Source organism: Falco rusticolus, unplaced genomic scaffold (assembly GCF_015220075.1).
Source record: "Falco rusticolus isolate bFalRus1 unplaced genomic scaffold, bFalRus1.pri scaffold_123_arrow_ctg1, whole genome shotgun sequence".
Classification (NCBI taxonomy): domain Eukaryota; kingdom Metazoa; phylum Chordata; class Aves; order Falconiformes; family Falconidae; genus Falco; species Falco rusticolus.
The window spans coordinates 16,081-37,435 of NW_023618158.1; the positions used below are offsets into that span (position 1 = coordinate 16,081).

Below are 21,355 nucleotides of genomic sequence, written 5' to 3' on the forward strand. Positions count from 1 at the left end.
CACACATGCACTGATGTCTGCCCACCCTCACACGCTGTGCCTGCAAACACACAGACATGGACTGATCTCACACTCCTTCTGGGCGACGTCTCCCACCACAGCACAAGCCCCTGAGTGACATTTCCTCCTCCTGACCTCCAGTCTCCACTTTCCCAGCTGCACTGGGTGGCAGTGCTTCTCCCTCCTGCTCTTCCCTACCTCCAAGGAAAGCTCCACCACCTGGGAAACCACCCTTCAGGCGGGCATCCCGACCCGTCACCCTCCTTGTGGCCTTTCCCCTGACCATGCCACGGCCTCACCGCGCTCTTCCAAGGCTGCGAGCCTTTCAGCTTCTCGCATAGACACGAGCAAGCGGTGTGCCTGCTGCGGTGCTGTCATGTCCTCAGGCAGCAGCGACGTGACAAGCAAGAAAGAAGCCCCTTGGTTCTGCTGGCCTGCCCGAGACACGGGCAGATGGAGCTTAACAGCACGTGTCCCAGCCATGAGTCAGGGGCTGCCCTACGCGCTGTGTCAGGCAGAGGTGACCTCACCGCCCCTTTCCCAGGCACATTGCTGCTGGTGGCCTGTCCCCTCCGCAGGCAGAACTGGCCTCACTGCCCCCGTCACAGCCATTGGCTTCCTGCTGGAATGTGAGTCCCTGAGACACAACTGACCACGAGATACCGTCCTCAGCCGTCACCCTCCCCGTGGCCCAGCACCCAGCAGATGAAGGGAAGCTTCTGTCAGCCAATTTATCTCATGGATTTCCTACCTACCATTTGGGTGGAAGAACAGTCCTCAGGGGAACTGCTTTGTTTCTACTGGACCATGTATTGTCTCTGCTTCTGCGCCTCTGTTTTCCCTTCTTCCCCCTGCTATCCCATCCCAGCTGAGCTCTCCAGGGAAGTGAGTCAATGAGTCCCAGAATATCTCAGGTTGGGAGAGGCCCCTGTAATGCCCTTGTCCAGCTGTCCTGCTCAAGGCAGGGTGAACTGGATGGCATCTCTCAAGGGCTCTGCCCACTTTGGCATCATCCACAGAAGGGTCTGGAAAGCCACTTTGTCAACTTGTGCTGGGAGACAATAAAGACATTCAACACAGCTGGCCCAACTGCTTGCACTGGAAGATGCCACTAGTCAGTGGCCACCAGGAGGACTTGACCACTGGTGACATTTGGTCTTGAGCCCCTGTGGCGTATGATGCACCGACTCTGGGAGAGGATCGAAGGCACAAAGACACCTGAAGACACCTCGAAGACACTTTATTAATCAATAATCAAGCAAGCCTTTTATACCTTTGCAGGGGGCTGACGTGTCAGCCTGTAATTGTGCTCAGCAATTTTCCACTCTGGGCTCTTCTTTTACTACAGACACAGCAGCTCAGCAACTCCCTTTATCTACAAGGCCACAAGCTCTGCAGACCACTCCCTATCTTCAAGGTTCTCCTCTTGCTCCCATGGCTTCCTTCAACAAGCATAACTTTCTCTCTCTCCCAAGGTCGGGTTTCGCTCCCTGACGCTGTTGAGCTAGCTCGAGAGATAGCCACAAGCCCCCAGCCAACTTCCCCCCACAGTATCCTCCATTTCTTCACTCCAGAAGTCACCCATCTGCCTATACAGAAAGTGCAGGAGAAAAAGTCAAAACCCTTGCAAAGGTCCAGGTACAAACCATCCCCTTCTCGCCTCAATACGTATGGGTGCAGCAACCCCTTTGATGTCCCACAGTTACCTGGAAATGGCTGCAGGAGTATTTCCACCGTCATTTCCCCAGACACTACGGTGAGGATGAGCAGCCTGTATTTCTCCCAGTTGTCCTTCTTGCTTTTCCTGAACAAAGGCTGGATGTCTGCCGTTTCCCAGGACCCCAGAACCTCCCTGATTGCTCGGACACATTTGAGGGCACCATCCAGAAAGGGTGCCGTGATCAGACCGAGGCACTTGCAATGAGCCTGCCCAAGGCGGGTGAGATGAATCTCCCTGGGACAGTGGCCTTTGTTCCTGCAGTCACACACAGGAACGGCCAGGCGCTGGGAGGTGTCCCCACCTCAGCTGGCCTCATGCACTGCTGGCGTGGTTGAACCCCAGCCTCACGCGCACAGGGGTGCTCAGAGGCACGAGCCCGTCCCTGGCACGTGCGGAGGCAGAGCACTGCAGCAGGCACAGTGACTGCCTGGCCTCCTGCTGCCCCTGCCAGAGGCTGGCAGCACCTCAGCCCGGGGGTGAAGCACCCTGCTCGGCACCTCGCGGAGATGGCCCTCGTCATGAGCAACGGGCACGGGGACCTCGGTTCAAGGAAGCACGTTGCAGTGCTGCATTCAGGTGGTCTCCACAAGTCCAGAACATATTATGGAGGCCAGCACCGTCACAGAGTGCCCGTTGCCTGCCCCTGCCTGCGCTCACAGGACTGCCACGCAGCACGGCGGTGACCAAGCTGCCAGAGCACTCACGCCTTACACCAAGGCAGGGGGTCAGAGGGAGAGTGTGGAAGTGGAAGGAGGACAGCACTGGAGAGCCAAGGGCTGGTGTTCCCTGGTACTGCTGCCATGCCAGGAACCTTTTCCCCTCTGTCTGTGGACACAGGAACAGTCCCTGCAGCTCCAGAAAGGCCTTGGAAGGAAGAATCCCAGCAAAAATAAAGTTGCCTAATGGCCCTTTGGCTTTGTTAGATGAGGAGAGAGCAGGGCACCTTCAGAAAAGAAAATCACAGAAGGAATTAGAATGGGGATGACAACTTTATCAGAACAGAAATACCACAAGTAACTACAAAAAATTCAGAAGACAGTCAGGGTCTGTGATGAACTACATTATAAATGCTATTCATAATTTTATTCCTTCAGAACATCCAGTTATCAGTTTGCACATTGCACCCTTCAGCTCCTGGTTCCTCATGCTGTAGATGAGGGGGTTCAGTGCTGGAGGCACCACTGAGTACAGAACTGACACCACCAGGTCCAGGGATGGGGAGGAGATGGAGGGGGGCTTCAGGTGGGCAAACATGGCAGTGCTGAGAAAGAGGGAGACCACGGCCAGGTGAGGGAGGCACGTGGAAAAGGCTTTGTGCCGTCCCTGCTCAGAGGGGATCCTCAGCACAGCCCTGAAGATCTGCATGTAAGACAGAATAATGAAAATGAAACACCCAAACACTACTAAGACACTAGACACAATAAGCCCCACTTCCCTGAGGTAGGTGTGTGAGCAGGAGAGCTTGAGGATCTGTGGGATTTCACAGAAGACCTGTCCCAGGGCATTGCCGTGGCAGAGCGGCAGTGACAGTGTATTGGCCGTGTGCAGCGCAGCATAGAGAAACCCACTGGCCCAGGCAGCTGCTGCCATGTGGACACAAGCTCTGCTGCCCAGCAGGGTCCCGTAGTGCAGGGGCTGGCAGATGGCCACGTAGCGGTCATAGGCCATGACGGTGAGGAGAGAACACTCTGCTGAAAGGAAAAAGACAATCAGGAAGAGCTGTGCAGCACATCCTGAGTAGGAGATGTCCCTGGTGTCCCAGAGGGAGTTGGCCATGGCTTTGGGGAGAGTGGTGGAGATGGAGCCCAGGTCGAGGAGGGAGAGGTTGAGGAGGAAGAAGTACATGGGGGTGTGCAGGTGGTGGTCGCACACTATGGCAGTGATGATGAGGCCGTTGGCCATGAGGGCAGCCAGGTAGATGCCCAGGGAGAGCCAGAAGTGCAAGAGCTGCAGCTCCCGCGTGTCTGCCAATGCCAGGAGGAGGAACTGGGTGATGGAGCTGCTGTTGGACATCTGCTGCCTCCAACCATAGGGTCCCGTTCATGAAGCAAACATAGTGACAAGTCAATCAAGTCATCTGTAAAGCCAAGTGAAAGCCGTTTCTTCTAGACCCGCCCCTGGTGCCCCATGTCCCCCCCTCTGCCGTTCCTAGGAGAGCTCCCTGCAGAGCCGTGGCTGGAGCTGTGCTGAGTGCTGGCCGAGTGTGCTGTGAGGAGCAGGGGCTGTGCCCGCTGGCTGCCCAGCAGTGAGCCCTGCTCTGCAGCAGGGGCTTCATGGGAACCCTGGGGGCAGGGGCCAGTCCTGGCCTTGCACTGGCTCAGCCCAAACTGCTCCCAGCGCAGAAGGGCCTGTCAGCATCGGCTCTGCCCGTGCTGAGCAACGGCCATGGCCAGAGTCAGGTCAGGAGGGCTTTGTGCCGTGCTCAGGGAGAGCAGAGTGAGTGCTGAGAGGCAAGGGCACTGTCTGTGCCTGAGGGCAGAGGCAGGGACTCTGCTCTCTCCATCCCTCTCCTTCCCAGCTGCCCGGCAATTGCTCCTTTCTAGATGGAGAGTGATCACACTGCCATGTTACCCTGACAAGCAGCCAGGCACTGCTGAGAGCAGAGGGATCCACTGCAGAGAACAGAATGCCTCATCCCTTACCGAAGGCTCAGCACCACACTGCTATCCAAGGACACCCAGGGCTCACTGTGTGCCCTGGAAGCAGCACAGACCTTGGGTGGACACCCGAAGTAAGTGGTCAAAGGTCCTGACTGTGGCAAGTTCTTGCAGGAGACTCAGCTCCTTCCCCAGCCTCACAGACTGCATTGCCCACAGCATCACAGGTTTGGGGAAAGCTGGGACACCTCCTTGCTGAGGACATGTCTGCACAGGAGGACCCACAAGCTCTGCGCCTGAGCCGGCAGCTGAAACCCCTCTTGCCAGAGAGCCTGTCTGCAATGCCAATAGCATCTGAGCAAGGCCAGGAGAGAGACAAAGGGACACTCGGGAACTCCTTCCCCTTCCCCAGCCCGGCACACCACCTCCCACACAGCAGCAGTGCAGGGCAGTCACCCTCAGGCTGTGCTCAGCGAGAAATGGCACCGTGGCAGCAGGAGAGATGCACTTCATCCCTCCTGCTGCTCTGCTGGACCAGGAGCTGTTGAAACACATGGAACCAACGGTCTAAAGGCTGTGCTGGGTGGGAGAGGAGAGCAGAGGTGTGTTGCTCAGGGAAGGCACCTGCACGGCAGACCATGGCCAGGAGGTGCCCCTATCTGCCCTGCATCAGGGTCCCCCTCAGCATCTCCCCCCCTCCCTGCCCAGGGCTCTGCTGCCTGCAGCTGTCCCTGCCAGCAGCTCTTTCTCTGGCCCCAGGGCTCTTCCCTGCCAGCGCTCACAGAGCCCAGCTCAGCCCCTGTGTGCCCAGCTCTGCCCTGCAGCTGCTCTCTCTCTGCACAGCTGGAAGAACAGCTCCCCCAAAGCCGGATGGAAAAGGAGAGCTGATGCTGGTTTCCCCTGCAGCGTGCTGGGGAGGGAAGGCACTTGCTCAGCTTCCTCATCAACCTCCCTGTGATGCTTTCAGCATCTCAGCCCCTGCTCTGACCTGCACAGCTGAGTTTCCATTGCCACCAAGCGGAGCCACAGAAAAGGGGCAGCAGAGATTCAGGCAAGCACAGAGCCAAGCAGAAAACCCCTGCCATGAACGTGCTCATGGAAAGTCTTCATGGAAATGACCTGGAGCTGTGAGCAACCCTATCACATGCAGCACTTACTCAGAAGAACAGGGACCTTGCCCTGCTGGGGTTCACTCCTTGCACCCCCACCGTCTCCCTGCAGCCGCACAGGAGCCCCCCGGCAGGCTGAGAGCTGCCCCTGGCAGGCGGCAGAGCCCCTGCCCCAGCACACAGCCCCCTGGGCTGCAGGGACCCTGCTGGCAAGGACAGCCCTGGGCACCCCTGCCTGCACAGCCACCTTCACAGCCCTGCAGCCGGCCCTGGCACAAGGCAGCCCACATGCCCTGGCCCTCCCACGCTGCAGCAGGGAAGCCCTGCTCTGCAGCACACTGGCCTCCTCCACAGCACAAGGCTCCCACACGGTCCCACAGGCTGGGGGGGCCCCAGCTGCTGCAGACCCGGCTAGGAACTGCAGAGGCAGTGCCCTGCAGCCACACACTTACCGGCTCCAGGGCTCTGCAGATTTCTCCAGCAGGGAGCTCTCAGCAGCCTCCCACCAAGGGCTGCTTTTGAGCTCTCCCTGCCTCCCTCCTCTGCCCCTCTGGGCTCCCTCCAGCTGTCCCTGGGGCTGCAGGGGAACCTGCTGGGCAGCAGGATGAGGCCATCCCTCATGGGCCTTGCCTCACCTGGGGGGACACACTTATTTCCAGCAGTGGCAATTCCCTTACTAGAAAAAAAAGCTTTCAGCATGAGAGTCACCTTTTGTTAACCCTTCAGTAGCCAGCACAGAGGGAAGTTCACAGGAAAGCAGCTCAGATCTCCAGTGTGGGGTTTTGCTGTGTGATGGCTTCAGTTACCGTAACGCAATGTAGGCATGTAGCTCTGGGTTTGTAGTCTCAGGGCTAAAGACTCAGCTCTCCCTTGCCCAGGCCATGTCTCTGCTCTGAAGCAAAGCCTTTGCACCCACGGGCTCGGGGACACTTGGTACCAGGTTGCCTTATGGCCAGGCAGAGCTGGGCTGGTGCCACAGCTGGGGGGCTTCAGCCCAGATGTGCAGCAGTGCCCTCAGCCAGGGGCCCACGCAGAGGCAGCTGCAGCCCGTCCTGTTGCAGACAGAGCTGTGACACTGAGGGAACCCAGTGCCAAGGCAGGTGGCAGAGCTCAGCACAGCTGCTCGGCAAGGACAGCAGCCTCCAACAGCTCCAACACTGACAATGGAGTTCATGCTTGTGGGGCAATTCCAGGGCACCCGAAGGAGCGTTCCCTCCTTCGGCACAGGCCACAGCCTGCCAGTGTGTGACCTGGGGCCTGCACTCTGCTGCTCTCCTGCCTCACTCCCCTGGGAGATGAGACTCCACCATTGCTTTGCTCCTAGAACCAAGGTGGACACGAATGATGCAGGGTTTCAGATCCAGGGGAGCATCACAGCTGCTGGCCCATCTGGCAGCTGTGCTAGAATGCCGATGCAAAGAACCTGCAGACACCTAAAGGAGCATTGTCACTGTGCTGCCCTGTGGCTGTCAGCGCGTGGTTACTTGACCACTGGCTTGCAGGATCCCACCCAGCCTCTGTCTCGCTGCTCCCCTCCTTCTTCCCTCACCTTGATGTCTGTAGGGTTGTTCTCTCACATCATTCTCACTCCTCTCCCGTTGTGTTTTGTCCTTTCTGCCACAGGGTATCACAGAGGTGCCACTGCGATTGCTTATTGGCTCAGGTTTGGGCAGGGGCTGGTCCATTTTGGAGTCAAATGAAAGTGGCTGTTATGGCCATGGAGTCAGCTCTTGATCTCTTCTCACCTCTGCCAGCCCTACAAACACCTCCAAACCACTCCCAAACCCTTGCCATGTAAACCCACAGGATCTCTAAATTCCTGCAAGGAATCTTCACTGCAAGGATGGTCAGGCATTGGAACAGGCTGCCCAGGGAGCTGGTGGAATCAGCAGCCCTGGAGGTGTTTCAAAAGTACATAGATGCAGTGCTTCGGGACATGGTTTAGTGATGGGATTGGCCGTCCTGTGGTAACGGTTGGATTTGATTATCTTTAAGGTCTTTTCCAACCTAAATGATTCTCTGTTCCTATGCTTTTAAGATAGGTGTTGTTCAGGTGTTGTGAAGGACATATGCAAGGCCAAGAGAGACAAAGAAACTGCATTCGCAGAGAGGTAAGAGACTTGGACAGAAAGGTGAGAGAAAGCAGGATGCCTGCACAAGGGGGGAGCAGCGTGTGGGCGCCACTCCGGGACCAATCAAATGGAGTGTGATGCCGCATGGACAACAGCTAAGTGACATGAAAGACGCCAGGAAAGACTGATGTAAGCAAGCGATGAAACAAGGTGTTGTTTACATTGAATTATTTGTCCCTGACAGAAGGAAGAGAAGGGCCCCCGTTGTTATACACCATCAGGCTATTCAGGGAAGTCAAACACAGGCCATGCCTGGGGTACAGGTTCATTCTAAGAGCATGACTACAGGCAACTGGGAAGGACCCAGTCCAGTGTTGTGCATCGGTAGAGGATATTTTTGTGTTTCCACAGATAAAGGACCTCTGTGGGTCCCTAGCAGATTTGTCCACCCTGCATGTCAACTCCAGAGGAACGGAGAAAATATAGGTGACAGCTTTATCTCCAACCAGTCTTTAACAAACTCTGTGCAGAACTTGGGCCAGTCCCATCCACCAGAGAAGACGTGCTGTTGACAGCAGCGAGAAGACAATCCTTTGGGTCACGAGCTTGTAATGCTGTGTTGAAAAAAATTTGTAATACGAAGAATGCTGTTTGTGGAAACTATAGGGAACGAGCAGCAATATTATTAAGTTGTGGTAACTGTAGACGGAACTTTGTTCTAGGTTGTAGCCGCTTGCGAAATGATTATGCTTTGTACTTAGATTGTCAAAAGAGCTTTGCTAATATTACTTTTGAAAATACTTGTAGGGAATGTTTGAACCTCAAGCCAAATCAACATTTTCCAGCAATATGGATGCCAGAAAGTATTGACAGCAGAATAGAAGCTATCTCTTGGTGGGCCTTGACAAAAAACTTAACTGTTGTTTCAGCTACAAAGAAAACACAAGCTCTTGGCTTGTGGTGCTTCTTTTGTCAGTTGGGAACAAGATTGCGAGATAATGGAATTGCTTGATCTGATTGTAGGGCTGATAGGAGTCGTCAGCATGCCCTCACAAGGAACAGCATGGGTTCCTGTCCAACCACAAATGCACATGTGGGTTACCTGGGCCAACAAGACAGGGCAAGATTCATTTTGCTTATCGTTAGCTACCCCATCTGGCCCATTTCGTACCTGTTTGATTGGGGTCCCTTTAAACCATATGAAGGAGTTTGGGCACTGGACAACAGGTAAAATATACTCCGACTACCTCGACCAAGCAGCAAATGACTTTTGCACCATCAACAGTGGGTCTGTGCAAGCCGATTGGTGCCAATCACTTGGTATTCCAAGGAACCCCTCGGGGGCTCCAGCGTTCCAAATTGCTCAGGGCCGGAATGTTACCGGCATGGAACCTCAGGAGCTTGACATCTTAGGATCTATGCCGGGAAACTACTGTTTATTTTGGGGGTTTTACAAGAAAGACATTGACTCCGGTAATTTTAGGATCCACAAACCAAGAGATGATAGTACTTGGATTGCCCCTGGGTCCCCCTGGCATTCTAACATCACCGGTTACTGTAACGATTGGACTTGGCCTGTTTCATGGTCTGGTGAGACAAATGAAAAAGCACAGATGTTGCCTCGGGGAGTATTCCGCGTTTGTGGAGATGGTGCCTGGCCCGCCGTACCTGCAAGGGCACCGGGAGGACCATGCTGCTTTGGCAAACTAACATTATTTGCCCCTAGTATCCATCAAATGCTGAACATAAGTAACAAGTTTAAACGCATCAGACGTCGTGTATACCAGTTGGGACCTGAATGTACAGATGATGTTGAGTTGTGGGAACGTCCATCTGTCATTTTAGCATCACTCTTTACACCACAAGTTGCTTCTGCCAAGGCTCTCACTCAGTTGAGACCGTTGGCTTCTTGGACAGAGAACAAATTAACATTACCTGCAGAGTATTAGATGACTCACCACTGATGTTGACAGTATGCGACATGCTTTAATACAAAATCGAGCTGCCATTGATTTTCTGTTATTAGCACTAGGACACGGCTGAGAGGATTTTGAGGGAAAGTGCTGTATGAATCTTGCTGATCATTCTGAGTCCATTCACAAAAAGCTTTCCCAACTGCAAGATAATACGAAGAAACTCAGTGTTACTGAAAATCCTTATGACGATTGGCTTAAAGGATGGGGAATCGCTGGCTGGTAGAAAACCTTATTGATGGAAGGGATTAAATTTTTGTTGTTATCTTTGCTGTGCTTGTTATCTTTTGTTATATTTTCTCCTGTATGAAGGAAGGTTTGGAATCAATTGTTGATAGAGCCTGGGTTGTCCAAAAAGAAAAAGGGGGATGTGTAGGGGAATTCTTGGCAGAACAAGGGCATACTGTCCCCTTGCAGGAGTTGGACAACCCTGGCCTGCAGATTACAAAGTTCCTTTGAAGATCGTGTACTGTCCTTGAATAGGCAGAATAAAGAATAATGAGCATTGTACAAGAACAAGGCCGGGTGCCAAGCAAGATATGAAAACCGCTAGGTTAGCACATCCTTCTTAGGCGCTTGCAGCATGACAGCCAATGCACAGGTAACATGAATACGTAACCGACAGCCAATGACTGTCAGGCAGCTGCCGCGTGAACAGTGCATTAGAAGTATAAATATGACAAAGTTGCTACATAAAGTAGGACGACATGTAGCCACATTGGTGCGATTGTCGTTACTTGGCTGACTTTCCGATTGGGACCCTCTTCAGCCCACACTGCCCCAGGATGTCCCAGTGGCCTCCAGGTGGGGTGTGAGCCCTTCCCCACTGCTCTCTCAGCCTGACCACCCCGCTGGTGTTTTACCCATCTCTTTCTGTTCCCACGCAGAGTGTCATGGCCTCACGTGGGCAGAAGAACGCTGAGGGAGGCCATGACAACAGTTTTGCTGAAGCTGAGGGAAATGACATCCACTGTGGAGCTCCTCACGCACAACTGCAGGCTGTCAGGTTGGCGAGGCAGGAGTTACCCTTGGAAAATCCACCTGGACAGTTACCCGCTCTGGTGCCAGAAATGTCACCCAAGGGGACTCTAACTGGTGGCACACCCCTCACCATGGGGGTCCGTGCAGCCTGTGGTTCCCTGAGCTACACTTATGGACTCCTTCCAAGACAGTTGCAACACTTACTTGTCCTTTCTCACAAGTGACCTCTGCCAATTCAAGGAGCTTTCAAAAGCGATACTTCAAGGAAATACTGATTTTATACCTGAACTTCACCATTATTATTACACTTATACCACGCCCTTACTTTCTCTCATTTTTAACATATTTGCACCTGAGCAGGAGACAGGGACACTACAATCAATTAACAGCAAGGTGTTACCTTTCCTTCGCGGCATCCGTCCCCCACTCCCCTATGCTCTCTCAGCATGGCTCATCATGTTAATTGTTGTGTCTATTCACACTCTTTGTCCTCCCAGCGTTAGTGACCTACAAGCTCGAGCACATTCCCTTCAGCTAACTGATTGCCACGCGTGGTCCTAATTTCCGGCCCGCTCCTGCAAATCATCTTCCAGTTTCTCTTCAACCAAGGCCTTCAAGTAAAGGTCCCTTTCTCTAGCGGTCTAAAGGAGATGTCGTTCTCCTTCTAACCTTCATCAGGAGGTTGAGAGAATCTGAGCAGAAGCCCTTTGCACATGGAGGAGTTAGTGATGAGTGTCACAGAAAACCTGAGCAGGCCTGTGCTGTGCTCCATGTACCTCTTGGCCTTCAGGCTGAGCTGAGCTGAGTGTGCCCCTGGGTTGCAGAATAAGCCATATTGGAAGAAGAAATCTGCAGGAAGCTGCTGGTGAATGGCCAACCGCACACCCTTACCTTTACCTGGGACTGCAGTTACCAACTCCCAAGTGAACATCTCCTCTTAGAACACGAGAAGTGATGACTAGAATGGGTTTCCCTGGCAGAAAACTTATGGACTCCTTCCAAGGCACTTGCAACATTTATTTGTCCTTTCTCACAAGTGACCTCTGCCAATTCAAGGAGCTTTCAAAAGCGATACTTCAAGGAAATACTGATTTTATACCAGAACTTCACCATTATTATTACAATTATACCACCTGTCCTTAAGTTTCCCATCTTTAACATATTTGCACCTGAGCAGGAGACAGTGACGACTTCTGAAGTCATCTTTTCAGCGACTGTCTCAGCAAAGGCTCTTTCAGTTATTCACCATTTTTCTCCTCCCTTTAGTCTTTGGTCTTTTAGGTACCACTCACCTGTGCTGCTGTTTTTAGCTTCTGGAAGGAAAAGCTTGCATGTCTCCCCACAGCCAAACTGTCTCCTTACCCAACTCTTCCCTTGTGTTTAGATCTATATTTCCGTATCTAGCACCTAAAAGGTTTCTCATGAGAGTGTCCCTTGCAGAAAGGCACCTCATCAGAGACAGCTTGGAAATGGCATCTGCTTGTGGAGGGTGTTGGCTTATTTATGAGACTTGATCAGTCTTCACAGTGCTTGCAGATCTGAATAATTCTTCTGTGCCTGTGTGCAGCCAGTCCTTTAAGGCAAACAGGTGGGGATGGTGCAAAGGAGCTGCAGCACCCACCTGCAGAACTGAGGGGAGAAGTGTGATGTAAGGAGAAGGGCTGTGAGTCCCAGGGGACAATGAGAAAAAGGGTGGTCTTGGGGACATTCACAGCAACGTTGTCCATCCTGTGTCAGACCTCAAGGGACTGCGTTTCCTACCAGTCCAGACCTGCTGAGGAGATCCTCTGTATCATTATCACTTGGAGATTGCTGCTAGAACCTCCCCTCTAGCCTAAAAAGTAGCAAAATACAACCTATGAAATAAAAAATAATTACTTTCAAATGCACTTTGAAATCCTCTCTCTTATCTGCACGAATGGAACAGATTCAATTAGCTGCACAGGTCTTGAAGACTTGAAGGAAATGACAAAAAGGCAAATACCTCATTAGGGCCTTGGGGGCTCCTGCCATGAACCTGAGCTACTGAGAGCAGACTGAACCAACCACTCAAGGAATGTAAGTCAGAAGCAGCACTGAAAATACCTTCAAACATTGATGGGTCCCGCTGAGGGCCATTGCTGACAAAGCGTCCCCATGGACTCCTTAGAGCAGCTAATTAGAGGCCAGACCTGCAGGTGGGCAAAGGTACTGTGTCGGTGGCTGTAAAGCTGCAACACACATTTGGATTCTTTATGAAGGAGAAAGACCCGGCCCTGACCCCCAGGCTCTTGGAGGGCAGAACATAAGACCCTCCAAATCACGTTTCCTGTCACAGGCCTTGGTGACATGGGCAGCTGCCAGTGCCAGGGGGACAGAGGCCTCAGCCCCCTGTGGGGCCATTCAGCCTTGCTGCAGCCCTGGGCCATCTCCACTGCAAGTTGCCCTACACTGTCCGTGTGGCACCTCTTTCCACTCTGGGGGTTGGACTCTTCCTTGCTTTCCTACCCAGCCCTCACACCCGCATTTCTCTGCCTTTTCTGAAGTTTCTCCCCTCATCCCTGCTTGTTCCTTGAAACTCAAAGCCATGGGACGATCCAGGCTCCCTCTGGGTGACCTCTGGCACCAGAGGGCAACCCTCAGAGAATACCAGTTGTTGCGTATACGTAGGTCATAGTGGGAGAATTTCTAGAGATATAAAAAAAATTTGGAAGCATCCTAATATTTGTCATGAGTCCCAGGAAGTTCACACCTGCTATGAAATTGAAGACATTTGGAATATGCTGATGTCCTGGTTTCCTGATTTACAGCTCTGGGTTAAGAAGTTCATCTCCAGATGCCTTTCTCCTCTTCCTCTGTGATCACTCCAATCCATTCTACCTATGTAGCTTCTGCTTTAAGGTTCAGAGTGGAAAAGTTGGACTGTCTGTCAGTAGTGTCTCTAACATTCCCTACGGGCAACTCTTCAGTTGTGGCAATAGACCTCATGGGGATCTGCTTGAACTAACAATACGACAGCTGAGAAATTTATTTTTATTTATTAATTTCTAACCCACTCCCCCAACACACACCCTGATAAGCAATCCCTCTTTTATTCCTGTTTACACCCTCTTCTCTAAAGGAAAGCAGCCGATAATTACTGCCAAGCACTTCCTATATTCACCTGCAGAGCTGGTTGGAGAAGTCTGATGTCAAGTGATGGAAGTGCCATGGGGCTGAGGAGATAAACAGTGGGGCTGGGGAGGTGAGAAGTGAGGCTGTCCACGCAGTGTTTAGCTCCAGGGACTGCTTTTCCCACCCCTGCACAACTCCTCAGGAGGCATGCTGCATCAGTTGCCATTGGAAAAGTCTTCTATCACTTCTCCATAGTGGTCATTACCTGCCTTCCTCTTTAACTACACTTCTGAAACTTATGAAGTGTTCAAGCCTTGAAGACCAGATGTCCCTGATGGAAGAGACAGGGCTCGTCAGGGCGTTCTCCCTCGTCATGAGCCCAGGGGGTCTGTGGTGCTGTGGACTTCAGGTGTTCAGAGGAGACTGAAGAAACCTCTCAAGAACACCAAGTCCGGAGCAAAGCCCACAGCCCCTGGAAGCGTTAATGGGCCCCACTGAGGGCCATGGCTGAGAAAGCCTCCCCATGGCCTTGTTAGAGCCCATCCTTGGAGGCTGTGAGTGCAGGAAGGCAAAGGCGCTGTGCAGGCAGCTCTGCTGCTGAGCAAAGCCTTGGCTTGCTTGATGAAGCAGAAAGGCCAAGCCGTGACCTGCAGCCTGTGGGGAGGTGGGTGCTGTCCCTCACACAGGGCTCAGGGCTCTGCCTGGGCACCATGGAAGGTGGGCATCCAATGCCCAGTGAAGGACAGCAATGGCACAGCAACTTCCAGCTTCCCCATGGGGCTGCAAGGAGGCAACGATGCCCCCGTGCCGGAGGACATCATGTCTTGTCATGGCCCTCAGAGGCAGAGACAGCTGCCACAGCCAAGGGGACACAGACCTGGGTTCTACTGGTGCCTTCCAGCCTTGACAGTGCCCTCTGCCCTCTTCACCACAGGCTGTCCTGCATGGTTGGAGCCCTGCCCCTGTTTCCCTGCAGGCTGTAGGCACCATCTCGCTGCCCTGCCTTGCTCTCACCCCAACATTGCCATACCTTCGCTGAGGTACCTCCACTCTCACCGGCTGTTCCTTGAAACACAAACCATGGGCTGATCCAGGCTCCCTCTGGCTGAGCTCTTGCACCGCAGCAGGACCCTTGCAGTGACAGTTCCTCCTCCCGATAGCCACTCTCCGTTTGCAACATTACACTTTGGGAAAACTTTTCCTCTCTCCTGTTTTTTTCCCACTGCCCAGCAAAGCTTTACCACCTCAGGAACTGCCCTCCAAGCAGGGAACCTAACTCAATAGCTATTTTTGGTGGTCTTTCCCCTCAAAAAAGTGAAGTCACCTCCACATGGCCTTCTAAACCACATGGCTGCTGCTGGCCTTTCAGCTTCTCCCAGAGACGTGACCAAGCCACATGCCTGCTGCTGTCCTGTCATGTCCACAGGCAAAATGGACATGACAGCCGGTACCCCAGCCCTTTTCCTGGAGAGGTCCTGTGCTGTAGCTTGGCAGAAGGACTTTCCCAGCCATGGTCCTGTTGCTGGCCTATCACCTCCAGAGACAGAACTGACCTCACAGGCCCCTTCACAGCCAGGCACGTCCTCCTGCATGAGGAGTTCCTGAGACCCAGTTGCTCTTTTAATTAACATACCCCTCCATCACCCTCCTTCTGCTCTATGACCTGACCACAGAAAAGCAGCCTTGTTTCGTTCAGATTTATCAAATGCATTTCCCACAAGCCATTTGAGTGGAGAAACATTATTCACATGAACTTCCGTAGTTGTGTTGACACAATTTATATATGAGCTTCCATATATATGGCTTTCTTTTCCAGGTTGGACTGACCACTGGAGATCATCGAATCCAACCCTCCAACTGAGGCAGGGTCAGCAAGAGCAACGTGCTCAGCAACTGGTCTAGCTCGGCTTGCAATATCATAGAAGCATAGGAACAGAGAATCATTTAGGTTGGAAAAGACCTTAAAGATAATCAAATCCAACCGTTACCACAGGACGGCCAATCCCATCACTAAACCATGTCCCGAAGCACTGCATCTATGTACTTTTGAAACACCTCCAGGGCTGCTGATTCCACCAGCTCCCTGGGCAGCCTGTTCCAATGCCTGACCATCCTTGCAGTGAAGATGTTTTTCCTCTTATCCAATCGAAACCTCTCCTGGTGTACCTTCAGGCCGTTTCCTCTTGTCCTGTCACTTGTTATCTGGGAGAAGAGACCTACCCCACCTTCCAGGTCTACAACCCAACCTTTCAGGTCTACAACAACCTTTCAGGCAGTTCTAGAGAGCAGAAAGATCCCCCCTGTGCTTCCTCTCCTCCACACTGTACAACCCAAGTCCCCTCAGGTGCTCTTCAACAGTCCAGGGATCCAGACCCTTCACCACCTCTGTTGCCCTTCTCTGGACATACTAAAACACCTCAACATTACTGTTGCAGTGAGGGGCCCCAAATGGAAACACAGTGTTCAAGGTGTGGCTTCAGCAGTGCCGAGTACAGGGGGTCCATCACTGCCCTGGTCCTGCTGGCCACACTGTTTCTGATACCAGACACGATGCTATTGGCCTTCTTGGCCACCCGGGCACACTGATGGCTCATGCTCAACCATCTGTCAACCTGCACCCTCAGGGTACTTCCCCAGCAGGCAGCCTTCCAGCCACTCTGGCCCAAGCCTGTAGCCTTGTGTGGGGCTGTTGGGACCCACGTAAAGAACTGGCACTTCTCCTGGCTGAACTTCTTACAACTGGACTCAGCTGAACACTCCAACCTGTGCAGATCCCTCTGCAGATCCTTCCTGCCCTCATGGAGATCAACACTGCCACCCAATTTGGTGTTGTATGCAAACTCACTGAGGGTGCACTCAATCCAGATCACTGATGAAGTTCTGAAACAGGACTGGCCCCAGCACTGAGCCCTGGGGAACACCACTCCTTATGGGCCGTTGTCACCTGGATGTCACTCCATTTACTGCACCTCTTGGGGCTTGGCTGTCCAGCCAGCTCTAACCCAGCGTGGAGAACACCCACCGAAGCCATGAGCAGCCAGGTTCTCCAGGAGAATGCAGTGGGAGATGGAGCCAAAAGGCTTTCCTAAGGTCCAGGTAGACAGCATCCACAGCCTTTCCCTCATCCACTGGGCAGGTCACCTTGTCCCAGCAGGAGATCAGCTTCATCAGGCAGGACCTGCCTTTCATAAACCCATGCTGGCTGGTCCTGACCTCCTGGTTTTCCTGCGGCTCCTGTGTGATGGCGCTCAGGACGATCTGCTCCTCAACCTTCCCTGGCACTAAGATCAGGTTGACAGGCCTGTAGTTATCCCCATCCTCCCTCCTGCCCTTCTTGTAGGTGGGCAGCACGTGACTAACATTCAGCCTTCTTGGGCCTCCCCAGTTAGCCAGCACTGTTGAAAGTCATCGCTGTGGTGAGGCAATAGAGAAACAGACCAATGATTTTCAAAGTGTCCCTGCCTCACGGGATGTCCATTGTCAAGGACACAATCAAAAGCACCTTGTCCTTTCTGGATATAAGGTTCACCGGAACCACGTGTCCTCTGGGGCTGCAGAGGCATCACTGGCAGCAATGCCTTCTCCTGCAGCACTGCACAGTCCAGCCCTGCGTGTCTCTGGTCCCAAGGACAGCATGGATTGCTCTCCTTAGGGACATCTCATTTCACCGTCACAGTGACCTCTGCCCACCACCCCAGCATGCTCTGCAGCAAAACATTTTGCTGGCGTGTGACCTTGGACACTTGGTACCCATTATTATTTTTGTTGTTACATGTCTGAGCTTGGCCCTGGTGACACAGGTGTGGTTCAGGGTAACTGCTCTGAAATCACCTAAATCAGGGAGAGGAAGGGGAAAAGTCTTATTTAAGCAGCGTGAGGAAGCCTTAGGATCAGTAACCTGACATCTTCTTGGGGAATTTAGAGATCCTGTGGGTTTACATGGCAAGGGTTTGGGAGTGGTTTGGAGGTGTTTGTAGGGCTGGCAGAGGTGAGAAGAGATCAAGAGCTGACTCCATGGCCATAACAGCCACTTTCATTTGACTCCAAAATGGACCAGCCCCTGCCCAAACCTGAGCCAATAAGCAATCGCAGTGGCACCTCTGTGATACCCTATGGCAGAAAGGACAAAACACAACGGGAGAGGAGTGAGAATGATGTGAGAGAACAACCCTACAGACATCAAGGTGAGTGAAGAAGGAGGGGAGCAGCGAGACAGAGGCTGGGTGGGATCCTGCAAGCCAGTGGTCAAGTAACCACCCGCTGACAGCCACAGGGCAGCACAGTGACAATGCTCCTTTAGGTGTCTGCAGGTTCTTTGCATCGGCATTCTAGCACAGCTGCCAGATGGGCCAGCAGCTGTGATGCTCCCCTGGATCTGAAACCCTGCATCATTCGTGTCCACCTTGGTTCTAGGAGCAAAGCAATGGTGGAGTCTCATCTCCCAGGGGAGTGAGGCAGGAGAGCAGCAGAGTGCAGGCCCCAGGTCACACACTGGCAGGCTGTGGCCTGTGCAGAAGGAGGGAACGCTCCTTCGGGTGCCCTGGAATTGCCTCACAAGCATGAACTCCATTGTCAATGTTGGACCTGTTGGAGGCTGCTGTCCTTGCCGAGCAGCTGTGCTGAGCTCTGCCACCTGCCTTGGCACTGGGTTCCCTCAGTGTCACAGCTCTGTCTGCAACAGGACGGGCTGCAGCTGCCTCTGCGTGGGCCCCTGGCTGAGGGCACTGCTGCACATCTGGGCTGAAGCCCCCCAGCTGTGGCACCAGCCCAGCTCTGCCTGGCCATAAGGCACCCTGGTACCAAGTGTCCCCGAGCCCGTGGGTGCAAAGGCTTTGCTTCAGAGCAGAGACATGGCCTGGGCAAGGGAGAGCTGAGTCTTTAGCCCTGAGACTACAAACCCAGAGTTACATGCCTACATTGCGTGAGAGTAACTGAAGACATCACACAGCAAAACCCCACACTGGAGATCTGAGCTGCTTTCCTGTGAACTTCCCTCTGTGCTGGCTACTGAAGGGTTAACAAAAGGTGACTCTCATGCTGAAAGCTTTTTTTCTAGTAAGGGAATTGCCACTGCTGGAAATAAGTGTGTCCCCCCAGGTGAGGCAGGGCCCATGAGGGATGGCCTCATCCTGCTGCCCAGCAGGTTCCCCTGCAGCCCCAGGGACAGCTGGAGGGAGCCCAGAGGGGCAGAGGAGGGAGGCAGGGAGAGCTCAAAAGCAGCCCTTGGTGGGAGGCTGCTGAGAGCTCCCTGCTGGAGAAATCTGCAGAGCCCTGGAGCCGGTAAGTGTGTGGCTGCAGGGCACTGCCTCTGCAGTTCCTAGCCGGGTCTGCAGCAGCTGGGGCCCCCCCAGCCTGTGGGACCGTGTGGGAGCCTTGTGCTGTGGAGGAGGCCAGTGTGCTGCAGAGCAGGGCTTCCCTGCTGCAGCGTGGGAGGGCCAGGGCATGTGGGCTGCCTTGTGCCAGGGCCGGCTGCAGGGCTGTGAAGGTGGCTGTGCAGGCAGGGGTGCCCAGGGCTGTCCTTGCCAGCAGGGTCCCTGCAGCCCAGGGGGCTGTGTGCTGGGGCAGGGGCTCTGCCGCCTGCCAGGGGCAGCTCTCAGCCTGCCGGGGGGCTCCCGTGCGGCTGCGGGGAGAGTGTGTGGGTGCAAGGAGCGAACCCTGTCAGGGTAATGTTCTCGTGCTGTTGAGTGGGTGCTGCACTGGTCAGGGCTGCTCGCAGCTTCTGCTCATGCCCACCTCATTTCCAAGGCGACTTCTCATGAGCACATTCATGGCAGGGGTTTTCTGCTGGAGTCTCTTCTTGCCTGAGTCTCTGCTGCCACTTTTATCTTGCTCATCTTGGTAGGAATGGAATCTGAACTGTGTAGGTCAGAGCAGGGGCTGAGATGCTGAAAGCATCACAGGGAGGTTGATGAGGAAGCTGAGCAAGTGCCTTCCCTCCCCAGCACGCTGCAGATGAAACCAGCATCAGCTCTCCTTTTCCCTCCGGCTTTGGGGGAGCTGCTCTTCCAGCTGTGCAGACAGAGAGCGGCTGCAGGGCAGAGCTGGGCACACAGGGGCTGAGCTGGGCTCTGTGAGCGCTGGCAGGGATGAGCCGTGGGGCCAGAGAAAGAGCTGCTGGCAGGGACAGCTGCAGGCGTTGAGCGTGGCTGTCCTGCACTGCTCTGGTCTGGGAGGTGCTGTGCAGGGCTTGAGAAGGGAAAGGCATTCCAGTGTGCCCATCTGTCTCTCTCCCGGCTTTGCTCAGATGATTTTGGGATAACTGACAGGCTCTGTTGGAATGGGAGTTTCAGCTGCAGGCTCAGGCACAGACCCTGTGAGTCCTCCTGTGCCGATGTGAGCACAGCAAGGAGGTGTCCCAGGTTTCCTCTAATCTGTGAAGCTGTGGGCAATGCAGTGTGTGATGCTGGGGAAGGAGCTGGCTCGCCTTTAACAATCACCATAATCAGGACCCTCGGTCACCTGCTTGGGGTGTCCACCCAAGCTGCACGCTGCTTCCAGGGCACACTGTGACCATGGGTGTCCCTGGCTAGAAGCGGGGTGCTGAGACTTTGAGAAAGGGCGAGCCACTCTGTGCTCTGTAGTGGATCCCTCTGCTCTTCAGCAGTGTCTGCTTGCTTTTTAGGGTAACAAAGTGTCCTGGTTGTGGCTCGGATAGAGTTAATTTTCATCAGAGTAGGAAGGACTTTTGAGAACAATTCTGAAAATGCACTGATATTTTTGGTTGTTTATAGGTGATGCAACATGTTCATGCTCAGTATCTAAACTTGGTGGGGTTTGCTGGGGTCTGCCAGTCGATGCTGGGGACTGGCTGGGCATCAGTCAGTGGGTGATGAGCAGCTGTATTGTGTATCACTGTCTTCCCTGCTTCCTTTCTTCCTTTCCTCCTTCCTTTCTTTCTTTCTTTCTTCATTTCTTTCTCTCTTTCGCTCTTTGCTTCTTTCTTTCCTCCTTCTTTCCTTCCTTCTTTCTTTCTGTCTTTCTTCCATTCTTCTTTCTTTCCTTCCTTCCCTCCTTCCTTCCTTCCTTCCTTCATTCTTCCCTTTCTACTTTCTTTCTTCTTGGATTTTATTACCCCCGACTACCTCCCTCTCATTATAACTGTCATTCTCATTATTGTATTGTAATTTCATTTTTTTTCTACTGCATTTATAATTTTTTTTTCTTATCTCAAACTTCAAGATTTACATTCCTTTCTGATTCCTCTCCTCATACCCATGGGTGAGGGGGGAGTAAGTGAGCATCCCTGTGGTACATAATTTCCAGCCAGGGTTAAACCAGGACACATGTCAGTGTAATTGGACTCTATCACAGAAAGCTGCAAGTGCAGGGCAGCTGAGAAGGAGCTGGAGGGACTCACCAGAGTGCCTGCCTCTGCCCTCAGGCACAGACAGTGCCCTTGCCTCTCAGCACTCACTCTGCTCTCCCTGAGCACAGCACAAAGCCCTCCTGACCTGACTCTGGCCATGGCCGTTGCTCAGCACGGGCAGAGCCGATGCTGACAGGCCCTTCTGCGCTGGGAGCAGTTTGGGCTGAGCCAGTGCAAGGCCAGGACTGGCCCCTGCCCCCAGGGTTCCCATGAAGCCCCTGCTGCAGAGCAGGGCTCACTGCTGGGCAGCCAGCGGGCACAGCCCCTGCTCCTCACAGCACACTCGGCCAGCACTCAGCACAGCTCCAGCCACGGCTCTGCAGGGAGCTCTCCTAGGAACGGCAGAGGGGGGGCATGGGGCAGCTGGGGCGGGTCTAGAAGAAACGGCTTTCACTTGGCTTACAGAAGTATCCTCTGAATTCTTGCTATCTTTCCTCCTTGAGC

At 53.5% G+C, this 21,355-nt stretch overlaps 1 protein-coding gene across 1 annotated transcript; it reads right to left on the reverse strand.

Annotated features, from left to right (window-relative positions):
• Positions 1–2,794: 2,794 nt before the first annotated feature.
• On the reverse strand, positions 2,795–3,762 carry LOC119141976 (olfactory receptor 14C36-like). Its single transcript, XM_037374674.1, has one exon. It carries the CDS (start codon positions 3,731–3,733, stop codon positions 2,795–2,797), a length of 939 nt encoding a protein of 312 aa, XP_037230571.1. The 5' UTR covers positions 3,734–3,762.
• Between the last annotated feature and the right edge of the window lie 17,593 nt (positions 3,763–21,355).